Source organism: Entelurus aequoreus, linkage group LG02 (assembly GCF_033978785.1).
Source record: "Entelurus aequoreus isolate RoL-2023_Sb linkage group LG02, RoL_Eaeq_v1.1, whole genome shotgun sequence".
Classification (NCBI taxonomy): Eukaryota; Metazoa; Chordata; class Actinopteri; order Syngnathiformes; family Syngnathidae; genus Entelurus; species Entelurus aequoreus.
In genome coordinates, this window is record NC_084732.1 from 45,241,408 (window position 1) to 45,254,669 (window position 13,262).

The following is a 13,262-nucleotide window of genomic DNA, read 5'->3' on the forward strand; positions in this document are numbered from 1 at the left end:
CGTGTTGCATTGGAGGAACGATCCCGCATAAAGATGCGACCCCCACGTGACACTCTTTAGTTAAAATGAGTATGTTCGAACATTAAAAAGCTCAGGATGGTACCCTAGCGAGTGGAATTGTTATCCTATACCAACAGGCTATCAAAAGCGAAACAACAGCTGTACATGTGGCCTGAGAGGTCTTTATTGTCACATCAAGTTTACCTGAATGGACAAGCTGTAAGAGGCCAAAAGAGGGACCCAAGCTATCAGCCCAAATCCCCCATTAACCTGAAGTCTGTTGACAAGAGTCACATGACATGGCTCATGTGTCACATTCCACTTCATCAGGGCCAAATCCTGTCTCACCTTCGTGCTCTCGCTACCGTCAAATTGTTAAATTTTGCAGTCCCAAAACACAAACACATAGCAGCAGTGTTACATTTGGTGTACAAACAACATCTAACTTAAAAATCAATGCTTAACTTTTTAACTGATGTGATTAGCCTTGCTATAGTGAACAGCTCCCGTGGCTCAGTCCACTGCTATCAAGGCAAATAGAGACCTTTTCTTTAGGGAACAGAGTGGTGGGGTGATAGTAGAAAAAAAACAGTGAGTGTGAACAAGCTTTTCTCTTTTTAACCAGAGGAGCAGGGAGAACAATTGTCCAAACCCTGCAACCGCAACTGACTGGCAATAAAGTTTGGTCATTTAGGACTGTGGTACTAGGAAACAGCAATTCACATTTGTGTGTGTATGTGTGTGTAGCACTCGCAACAACCCCCCACTGTTACCACTGTGTCCTTCAACTGAGCATTTCTCAGGTATGTGCAAATTTTATGAGCTTCCAGATAGACCCTCAAGCAGGCTAAGTGCCATTTTTAAACAAACTAGTAAAGCTTACAGGCCGCATTTATCGCCTCTTACATTTACGATAAATCATGGAAACAGCTAAAACATGAAGCTTTTCCATATGGGGATCACAGCTACAAAGCCACCAAAGAACTGAAGTATGTGGTTCTTAGCTCACACTACATAAAACGGTGATCTAAAATTTAACAACAGGTTAAGTCAATGCCATTGAAATGGGTACACAGGATGCATAAAATAAAATACTTACAATAGGTCACAAAATTAATAAAATGGACCAAATTTTGGAAAAGAAATACATGTCGTGAAAGTTAAAACGATGACCTGAGGAGATTGAATCAAAATTTGTCACATCAACACTTCAGCTCAAGTGACAATTGGAGTGTGAGAGGTGTGTTTTGCTTGTTCTTTGGCCAATTTGTGCTTTTGGTCATGGCAAAACTAAAACAAAGTGTGAAGATAACCGTATAACCAGATATGGTACTTATTGTGATAAACAGAATGGAATGTATGCCCAAAATCACCTGAGATTTAAATTAGCAGAACACTAAAATCTGGTACAGAGCATGCTTACCTTGCGTCTAATATTGTTTGTGCATCGTCCCTGACAAATAAACAGACACAAGTGTTTAAGTCTAAATATGAGGAGACTTGTAATCCACAACACTATCATTTAAAAAAAAAAAAAATTGCACTTTTTTAAAAAAATGTTGACCATCATTCACAGTCCTATGTAAGACAGGCACACATATGTTTTTTATTTTATTATAATGCATTCCAACACATAAATAAACACTAGCAAGAAGTGGCTAACAATACAAGTAATGGGGATTTCATTTATTCCGCTCATTAAACACTCTAAAAATATCCCAAAAATCGCCATCAACGTGTTATGTACAGTACATGCTGTTACAATATATGTAATATAGTAACAGGCACATTCATAATACCATGTAATATTGACCATATTCTGGTCATTTTAAGCATTACGGCGGCGCATCACAACGTTCGGAATTTCCTTAACAACAACAAATACTACTTATCATGGCAGACTTCATGAGAGCCAACAACGACTACTTTGAGACAAATGAATATCAGAACCTTATATTATTGAGTCTAAAAATATACAGAAGATGAGCTACAAGTAGTAGAAGCTGGGTGCTATGCATCTCATGTTATAATGGAACACTAAGCATGATGTAGCTATTGACAAGTGCTGGACAAGGAATAAAAACAACAAACATAATAAAACAATCACTTACTGTACAATGTCCACTGTCGCTCGAAAGCCGACTGGTGGGACTTTTATATATTTCAATACAAGAATTGTGTTCCCTGTTTAGCTGCCAAAATAATCATGATCCTCACTCCAGTGGTGAAAAAAAAGTGGGCGTAAACAATTGTCTTTTTGTGTCTTTCTCGCAATGTCTTCTGGTCAAAATTGAATTTCAAAGTTGTTTAACATCTCGGTTTTTGGCCACAACCTTCTACTATACAAATGAGAGGCATGATTTATAATCTAGGATGAACTTTTACCAATTTAATAGGCGATACAGCATCTCACTGGCTCAATAGCTGCCTAAGCTAGTTACCTCTCCGTGATCAAGGCGCCGCTGAAAGTAATTTCTCTGCGTTAGCCTTTATAATAACAATATTGCTAATACGTGGTTAATGTGCAGGCCACAGCAAGTAATGGACTATTGTTGGCGGTTTTTGAATGTTTTTTTAGAGGGCTTTACATGTGAAATAGATGACTCCTATTAGCTACATTGTTAGCTGTCTAGTACGAATCGTGTATTTCAAATTATAATGCATACAAAAGACAAAAACGTGTGTTCTTGTCTCACATAGGAATTGTGAATGATAGGCAAAATTTTAAAAGGTACAAAATGTTAACACACAACAGTAAACTTTACACTTGTATGACAGTTAAGAATGCTAGAAAGCATCAGAAGCAGAATTAGTTGTGTTTTTTTCCATTTAACCCTTGTATGGCTGCTAAAAATGTTAAAAGGTGTCATACCCAAGTACTTTAATATAGCGATTAACTTATTTTTACACTTATGTGACTGTTAAGAACGTTAGAAGGTGTCAAACAAATGTAGTTTTGCATAGCATTAACGAGGGATGGAATGGTTTATAAAAAAATGTGTACCCTTTTGTTGACCTGACTCAGTTTGGAGCACGTGTGTCGTTCAAATCATAGGTTTTTTTTCTAGGACTGTCGAAGTTAAGACATTAACTCATGCGATCAATCACAAAAAAATCATTGCATCATTTATGTAATTTTTTTTTAGCGTACATGCTACCTTACTTAAAGGCCTACTGAAACCCACTACTACCGACCACACAGTCTGATAGTTTGTATATCAATGATGAAATCTTAACATTGCAACACATGCCAATACGGCCGGGTTAACTTATAAAGTGCAATTTTAAATTTCCCGGGAAACCTCCGGCTGAAAACGTCTAGGTATGATGACGTTTGCGCGTGACGTCAAGGGTTGAAGCGGAAGTATTGGGACACCATTGTATCCCAATACAAACAGCTCTGTTTTCATCGCAAAATTCCACAGTATTCTGGACATCTGTGTTGGTGAATCTTTTGCAATTTGTTCAATTAACAATGGAAACTGCAAAGAAGAAAGCTGTAGGTGGGATCGGTGTATTAGAGGCTGGCTACAGCAACACAACCAGGAGGACTTTGAGTTGGATAGCAGACGCGCTACCGTGAGTACGCTGCTTTCTTCCAAACATTTGATCGCTAGCCCGTCTGTGCGTGGCGCTATGTGCATGTCACGGACGTAACTTTGGGGAAATATATGTTTCTTGCCGACTCTGATGGCGGCCGGGGTGTCGTCGAAAGCTACAACGCCCGCCGCCGCGCCGCTGTCCTCACCATGACTTCCTCCGTCTCCGGGCCGCCGACCGCATCGATAAACGGGTGAAGTCCTTCGTCGCGCCGTCGATCGCTGGAACGCAGGTGAGCACGGGTCGTGATGAGCAGATGAGAGCTGGCGTAGGTGGAGAGCTAATGTTTTTAGCATAGCTCTGTCGAAGTCCCGTAGCTAAGTTAGCTTCAATGGCGTCGTTAGCAACAGCATTGCTAGGCTTCGCCAGGCAGCACAGCATTAACCATGTGGTTACAGGTCCAGAGTTTGGTAGTATTGTTGATCTTCTGTCTATCCTTCCAGTCAGGGGCTTATTTCGTCTGTTTCTATATGCAGTTAAGCACGATGCTATCACGTTAGCTCCGTAGCTAAAGTGCTTCGCCGATGTATTGTCGTGGAGATAAAAGTCACTGTGAATGTCCATTTTGCGTTCTCGACTCTCATTTTCAAGAGGATATAGTATCCAAGGTGGTACAAATACAAATCCATGATCCACAATAGAAAAAGGAGAGAGTGTGGAATCCAATGAGCCCTTGTACCTAAGTTACGGTGAGAGCGAAAAAAGATACGTCCTGCACTGCACTCTAATCCTTCACTCTCACGTTCCTCATCCACAAATCTTTCATCCTGGCTCAAATTAATGGGGTAATCGTCGCTTTCTCGGTCTGAATCGCTCTCGCTGCTGGTGTAAACAATGTGCAAATGTGAGGAGCCCTTCAACCTGTGACGTCACGCTACTTCCGGTACAGGCAAAGCTTTTTTATCAGCGACCAAAACTTTATCGTCGATGTTCTCTACTAAATCCTTTCAGCAAAAATATGGCAATATCGCGAAATGATCAAGTATGACACATAGAATGGATCTGCAATCCCCGTTTAAATAAGAAAATTTCATTTCAGTAGGCCTTTAAATCGCGGATGGTTACCTGAAAGGCGGAGCAGGTTGTTATACTGTCAATGATCAGGTCAATGATACGTTAGTGCTAAGACGTTAGTGCTAAGATGAGAGAAGAGACTCCACTTCAAAATACACCCCGACAAAACTTTGGATAAAACTGTTGCCAAGTTTTGAACAAATAAATGACGTGCATTCAAGTAAAACCTTTAAAACATTTTCCTGTATGGTAATGAACAACAACGGGGATTTTTTTAAAGTTCACATTTCCTCCACACCTGAGGAAACAATGTCTATCTTTGCGAGTGGATAATGTATATGTCTGTTCATTTTGTCCACGCTAGATAAAACAACCACAGATGACTGGCATATAACACCTTTGTTTACCAATATAGTGATATAATAGATGTGTCAGCGCATAGGAGTCGTCTCACAGATGAACACCTGCTGCAACCCACCCTGAGAGTATCAAAAGCACAGAACTTTAGACCAACATTAATAAAGTTGTTGCCAAGAATCAAGCCTAGAAGAAAGTGCATGGAAGGGAACCCCTGGGAATTGAGAGTCTGTATCTCAAGGGGCTATCCCAAATAAATTGAAATTGAAGGAAGCACCAAATGTAGGCAGCTATGCAACTACATGACATAATTGATTTTTATAAAAAAAAATAAAAAATTGTGGCGGATTATTGGCGTATATGGTATTCTGGGGTGTTAAAAAGAACAATGTACACCAAACAGATAAACCATGATCACAAACCATGATAAGATCTGAATTGTAGATTTTGTGAACTGTTTCACACCAAACGTTAACTTCTTTTAACACTTGTATGATTGTTAGAAATGTTAAAAGGGGTCAAATCCAGGTAGGGTTCTATACAGTGGTACCTCAATTTAAGAGTGTTTTAAGATAAGAGCTGTCTCTCAACTAAATGTTATGCTTCAAGTTGCAAGTAAAAAATCTGAGTTATAAGCATCCCCGCCATTAGTTGGAATAGCAAATACCACTGTTCGGGTCCTACTCGCTAGCTTTAGCTTGAGTCGATAATGCCAGCCAAAGACGTTACAATAATACTTAAACAGCAAACATTTATCCATAAAAATATATAGACGCTGCTGATGGTGTGTTTGACGGAGAAACAGCTAGAAGAAGACACTGTAGATGTCCACTCTCCAAGGTAAATACTGTACATTATTACTACATTACTTCATAAAATTACTGAAGTTGTTTGTAGTGCATTATATTGTATTGTTGTATTGTTGGATGTTACATGTTAGAATTGTGCTGTTTTGGGGTCGGGCAAGCACCAATAAATTGATTTCAATTAGTTTCAATGGGCGGCGTTGATTTCAGATACAAGTGTTTTGAGTTGAGAGCTCTGTTACAGAACCAATTAAGCTTGTAAATTGAGTAACTAGTCTAGCGGTTAATTTATTGCACTGTATGACTGTTAAGGACATTACAAAGTGTCAAACAAATACAGTTTGATACAGCAAAGTACTTATTTTTACACATTATATGGGAACATTTAAAATATGAACCAATTTAAGTACAACCTAGTTGAAATAGAATGGTTCGATCTATTAAGTTTTGTACCATTTACAAACAAGCTGTAACATCTACGTTAAGTCACGTGACAAGCCATGCAATCACTGCTAAATGTTTCTCTTCTGCCTCATTACATTGAATAGGGAATTTAAGATGACTATCAGCGTTACAAATACCTGAGATATACCTAAAAAAGATGGAAATGCATTGCAGGTTGAGAAAACACATTAACATAAAACCGGTAAAAGTGGCTATAAAATTCTTGGCTTGTTGGGGAGAGGAGAAGGAGGAGGAGGTGGAGGACAGAGCATCCCACAACTCTGCCTAAAGCTTCTCTCTCCTTCCCCCTTAAATTAGGAGTGCAGCATTGAGGAGAGCGCATTCCAATAGAACAATTCCACCAGCGACCAGGGTGCAATAACATGAAAGCCCAGTCCCGTGAATAGGGGTCATCTGCTCTTTAGCTTTGGGGAGGTGGTCTCCTGGACAGCGCCTAACCTTTCAAATGTGCTGCTCCCTCATTACCACACCAATGGGCATGTCCCTCTTCCAAACAGTCTTTTTTGCCTCTACCACAGCTGCCTTGAATGCAACACATGATGTGCAAATTAATCAAAGAAAATCATAATATACTGATTCTTTTAGGGACATAAACTCAGATTGTGCAGCAAACCTAAATGCCATTTCATGAACTACATCATCAAACACTTTCACATTTTATACTCACTTGCGATTGTAAGACGAGCCCTCTGGCTCAGGATTGCCCCATACTTGTTTTGGGCAAGGCAGTGATAGAAGCCTTCATCTGATTTGTCTCCCCTTTTGCTCTCCACCTCCGAAATATAAAGGGAGCTGTTGGAGAGCAGGTACACACGCTCATTCTCCACCACTTTCACTCCATTTTTGAGCCACCGGACATCAATCGGCATCTCTCCGTGCACCTGACAGTCCAAAATGACAGCATCTTTGCGCATGACTGTAACATCATGGGGCTCCTTGATGAAAAATAATTCACTGAAGCAGAAAACACCTTTGAAAAGAGAAGAAAGAGTAAGAAACTGGAAAATACAAAGAAGCAATGCATTCATAGGATGTGCATACTTTTTCACAACTGACAATACATTTTGCCCCCTCTTCAGTGATGATGATGATGATGATGATGGTGATGGTGATGATGATGATGTTGTTGACTTTATTAAAATACAAAATACCCATATCATCAAAAGAAAATCCTAGCCAGGTGTCCATCTGCAATTATTTGAAATATTTACAACACTATTCCTGCCACTCTACTATAATCAAAACATTTCAAGGCTGAACATAAATAAACTCAGGATAATGTGAATATGTGCAGCCTGATGTTTGTTTACATACAGTTGCTGAGCTAGCTAGCATTACCAAATGGCTTGAATTCTATTTTAAGCAGTTAGTAAAATAATTACCTTAGTCAATATACTGTAACTGAATTTGATAATAGAAAAATAGTTTTTAAGTCAGCCAACACGTACGTTTACATTAGGATGCGTTCAAATGTAAACAGAGATTTAATTAACAGCACGTTTGAGGTGTCAGTCATGTTATGTGCTCACTCGTGAATATCAATAAACATACAAACGTAATATTAATGAAATGTCTCGTCTTTAAATATTAAAACGTCCCAAAGTTTGATTTTCAGTAAAACTAATGCCAAAGTCGCCAGCAATCCCTTGAACTAACCCTCCTGTGTTGTCGCCTCGACTCTGGTCATGTGGTGACTAAAATACCTTAAAAATCCTAAAATAAGGGGAAAAAGGGCCGTCAACTTACCTGAGAATGGAAGAAAAACGACAAAGAACAGCAACCGCTGATATAATTTTCTTTTTACAAGCGCCATTTACTTAAAATGTGCGAACATGCTAACTAGTGTGTCATAGCGGTTTCCTCCACAAGGACTGCGTTGCTACTGAGGTGCCGGGCTGGTTTGGAGAGCTGCGGGAGATAGTGGCCCTCCTCCGGACTGATCACTCTCATTAATCACTGCTCGGCGATTGGAGTTGGAAGTTCCTAAAGTATGGTGCTATCTAGTGGTAGACTTGGAACATGGCACGTAATCTACTCTCTACTCCAGTGTGACCATGTATCTCACTCTATGTACACACTCCATTTATATATACAGCTTTCCCTAAATAAATACATATTTTCACAAAGATTGCAATTTTTAAAATAATTTATGGTTCATGTTGAACATGCCTAGCAATATTTGCAATTAGTAACCTGATGTAGTTCCACATGTATGCTCAAAAAGGAGTAAGGAGAAGAGAGTATCAAAAGCACATAACTTTAGACCAAACATTGATGGTAAATGGGTTATACTTGTACAGCACCTTTCTACCTTCAGGGTTTCAAAGCACTTTGACACAATTTCCACATTCACCCATTCACACACACATTCACACACTGATGGTGGGAGCTGCCATGAAAGGCACTAACCACAACCCATCTTGCTCAAGGACGTGACTAGGTTGAAGCTGGGGATCGAACCAGGAACCCTCAGGTTGCTGGCACGGCCACTCTCCCAACTGCGCCACGCTGTCCCAATAGAAGCTTCAGAAGCTTAATAAAGAATCAAGCCTAGAAGAAAGTGCATGGAAGGGAATCCCTTGGAATTGAGATACTGCATCTCACGGGGCTATCCCAATTAAATTGAAATTGAAGGAAGCACCAAATGTAGGCAGCTCTGTAACTACATGACATAATTGATTTTTACATAAATAAATAATCGCAGATTATTGGCGTATATGGTATTCTGGGGTGTTAAAAAGAACAGTGTACACCAAACAGATAAACCATGATCACAAACCATGATATGATCTGAATTGTGGATTTTGTGAACTATTTCACACCAAACGTTAACTTCTTTTTACACTTGTATGACTGTTAGAAATGTTAAAAGGGGTCAAACCCAGGTAGGTTTCTATACAGTGGTACCTCAACTAATTTTGTACCATATGTCCCGGCAAGAAATCTGCGTTCAAAGAACTCCGGCTTATTGGTGATTCCCAGAGACCAAAAAAAGTCTGCGGGCTATAGAGGGTTTTCTATTCGGGCTCCAGTACTATGGAATGCCCTCCCGGTAACAGTTAGAGATGCTACCTCAGTAGAAGCATTTAAGTCCCATCTTAAAACTCATTTGTATACTCTAGCCTTTAAATAGACCCCCTTTTTAGACCAGTTGATCTGCCGTTTCTTTTCTTTTCTCTTCTGCCCCCCTCTCGCTTGTGGAGGGGATGGGGGGACACAGGTCCGCTGGCCATGGATGAAGTGCTGGCTGTCCAGAGTCGGGACCCGGGGTGGACCGCTCGCCTGTGCATCGGTTGGGGACATCTCTGCGCTGCTGACCCGTCTATGCTCGGGATGGTTTCCTGCTGGCCCCACTATGGACTGGACCAGGGGTAGGGAACCTATGGCTCTAGAGCCAGATGTGGCTCTTTTGATGACTCTCAGATAAATCTTAGCTGACACTGCTTAACACGATAAGTAATGAATAATTCCGCTGGTAATCACAGTGTTGAAAATAACCACGTACAACCAGACTACAAAGCCATCAGCAAAACCATGCAGCACCAGAAGTCGCATTAATGGTAAGATAAGAGACTTATTATACTCTAAAAATGTTGGTCTTACTTAAAAATGCTCGCATTTAGTTGTATTCATTGTTAAAAAATATTATACGGCTCTCACGGAAATACATTTTAAAATATTTGGTTTTCATGGCTCTCTCAACCAAAAAGGTTCCCGACCCCTGGACTGGACTCTCACTATTGTGTTAGATCCACTATAGACTGGACTTTCACTAATATGTTAGATCCACTATGGACTGGACTTTCACAATATTATGTCAGACCCACTCGACATCCATTGCTTTCGGTCTCCCCTAGAAGGGGGGGGGGGGGGGGGAGGGGGGGTTACTTCATAAAATTACTGAAGTTGTGTGTAGTGTATTATATTGTATTGTTTATATAAAATATATCTTATCTAGAAGTTAGTTTTACTTTATAAAAGGCATACATGTTACAATTGTGCTGTTTTGGGGTTGGGCAAGCACCAATACATTGATTTCAATGAGTAACCTGATGTAGTTTCACATGTATGCTCAAAAAGGAGTAAGAAGAGGCAGACTTTATTCAATCCCACCTCTTCTTAGTGTCTCAGTAATTATAATTTTAAAAGCAAAGAAGAAAAACAAACAGAAATAACAAAAGATATTGACAAATTAGGAAAAAAGAAATAATGCATGATGGATGCAGATGTAAATTTACATATACTGTATAATTAATTAATGTATAATGAATGAATGAATACAGGAATATATGACATCACACACTGTGGTTGGAGGGTTGTTTTTCTACAACCTACAATATGGATTAAACAAATTGCATATTTTGCGGTTTGGATAGTAATTGTAGCATACGCTTATAATAGTTTCCCCACATCTCTAAACAATAATTCCAATATGGTAACACCAGTAAACAATATGTTTTTTTTTAATCCATAACCTGTTTTGACCTTCTCGACATATACTGTAGCTATATTTTGTCATGTTATCATCTATTATCACATAGAAAAATGTTAATTATAACAATGATAATGATGATTTACACAATTGCCATCAAATATTCCCTGCAAATGTATCATTCGTGATGCGCTTTTTGGCACATTTTGCAATAGAGACTTCAGCACTGCTAAGAGCTAACCGATAACACTTTCAGCTAAACCTTTCACTTTCCTTTATCAATGCGAGCAAAGCTGGATTGATAAAAGCAGATCCCTCAATACCACAGCCCAACTGCACACCAAATGGTCTCCACCGACTATTGGAAATGAGCTTGTCCTTTAAAAAGCTGGGCCCTTGCCAGAGCCGGCCCAAGGCATAAGCGTACTAAGCGCTTGCTTAGGGCCCCGCGGCCACTAGGGGGCCCCCAAAAGCAATTAACAAAACATTAATATTTTTTATTTTTTGCATGTACGAGTCTGAGTCAGACTCGTACATGGCAGTGATTAGTATTAATAACAAAGTCGGCCATCAGATTTCTTACAGTGATGTCACAAATGACTTTGCCTCCAGAAAAGCCAGGAAGCACAGGTTTTAAGAAGTGGGTGGAGTGGTGTGGGTGGTGAAGAACAGAGGAACAAAACTGTGATGTGATGGTCAAATGTGTGAATTAAGGACCTTAATTTAAGGTAGTTTATTTGGATTTTTTTCCCAAATTTTTTTTGGCACATCGTTATGTACATTTACATAGTTTTAATATGTAGTAACTTTATATTTGTTTATAAACCGTTATGTTACCTTGTTTCTGGTAACTCTGTTCATTAATATTATTTAAGTATTTGCTTGATATTTAATTTAATTATGTTGTTTTTTGTACAATTGAATTTGTTCCTTTTTATATATATTTAAGTGATTTTATTGTTGCACTTTATTGTTTTTCTTGCACTACGAATTATTTTCGCACATTGCTGTTTCAGGTTTTTGTTACCAAAAATAATAAAGTGATTCAGAATCAGCTTTATTGTACAGTTATGTTTAACACACATGGAATTTAACTTCAGTAGACTGCGCTCTCTTTGTACAAAGTAAACATTAAATATGAACAATTAACTAAAAATATAAACTAGTAATTAAAGACTAATATGTACAAGACTGATGAGACAAGATGACACTTTTACTGTAAATACAAAGTTTTATCACTTGGACTGTTCAACCCCAGGCCACGCTTGTAGCTGAATGTTTTCTACATTTTAAGATTAGGAACAATATGTGGCACTCTGGACATCATTCGTTCATTCATTGGTATTATTTATGTTCTTAACTGGGCCACCCCCATATCTTTATAAATGACATGTCATTTGTAAAGACATGCCAGGCTGACAATAGGATAATGTAAACAACACTGCCAGAGCCGCAATGAGTTTATAGTAGGTGTGTGTATGATCAACAATCAATATTATTGGCAGAAATAGAGGGCCCCAAAATCAAATTTTGCTTAGGGCCCCATGGAGGCTTGGGCCAGCACTGGCCCTTGCAATTAAAAGGAAGCATTAATAGGAACAGGACATCTGCCCAGTCAATGTCAATATTGATCCCATGTCCATCACTTATTGTGGCCAGGGATCAAACCCCTCCTCTTTTTGTGGAGCTTTTATTTAGCAGCCCAGCTGTGATAGATGTGCTTATACATAAAGAATACAAGGAATAACATGCACTACTCACTTTTAGGTTAAAATAGACTTAGACTTAGACACACTTTAATGATCCACAAGATAAATTGTTCAAAAATGGCCACAACAATAACACTGATTTGCACTGACAATGTCACCAATGCATGCTATTTGTAAAGTTTGTGAAAGAGGAATATTGCAATTTTGACAAGTTCCTGCATATTTTGTTGTCAGTGAGTATACATAAATTCTGCACACTTTACCTCACAATGAGCTGCAGGCCGCCTTGCCTACATAACGTGGGAAAGTGAGGGCCTGTCCATATTTATGATCAGTCACCCTCCCTAGGGTGTCTAATTAATCACCTGGAAATACAGTGTGGCACAGTTTGTGGGTGGAGCCGTGATCGGCCCGCGTGTGGTCCCTCTCTAAGAGGGACAGATCAATGAAGTAAAAGTTATTATCAAGTTATGAATGCTGCCAGGATTGGAAGGTGGGGGTGAAGGGTGGGCCGGACACCGCCTGCCAGCAGGGTTGACCCGCAACCCCCCCGGCCCCACCCCCGCTGACCTCAGCAGTGTCCAAAAGGTCGGCCTGAATCGTGTGACCGGTCCACTGACCCCTGTGGTGGGTGGGAGGCGGGTTTTAGGGCCACATCAAGGGGAAGGCGTTGTTGGGGTTGGGGCTGAGGGGGGTAAGGGAGCTGAAGCTCCCATGCAGCATGGAGCTAGAAGAGTCTGAACCACAGAGTGTGATCGAGCCCTTTGTACTTTTGGTCATCAAGCATTCAGGAGAAATGACAGCTTGCATGGAATATCATTATTGTGAGATAACCATACAGTCATCCATCCATCCAATATTCTACTGTTTGTTCCTTAA

At 39.7% G+C, this 13,262-nt stretch overlaps 1 protein-coding gene across 1 annotated transcript in view; it reads right to left on the reverse strand.

Annotated features, from left to right (window-relative positions):
* The window catches only part of prtga (protogenin homolog a (Gallus gallus)), a 65,478-nt gene extending 57,364 nt beyond the window's left edge, over positions 1–8,114 (reverse strand). Inside the window, exons 1-2 of the mRNA XM_062027574.1 lie at positions 7,989–8,114; positions 6,910–7,212 (exon numbers count right to left, since the gene is read on the reverse strand). Coding sequence (XP_061883558.1) covers positions 6,910–7,212; positions 7,989–8,055 — 370 coding nt within the window. The 5' untranslated portion in view covers positions 8,056–8,114. The remainder of the gene's footprint in view (positions 1–6,909; positions 7,213–7,988) is intronic.
* Between the last annotated feature and the right edge of the window lie 5,148 nt (positions 8,115–13,262).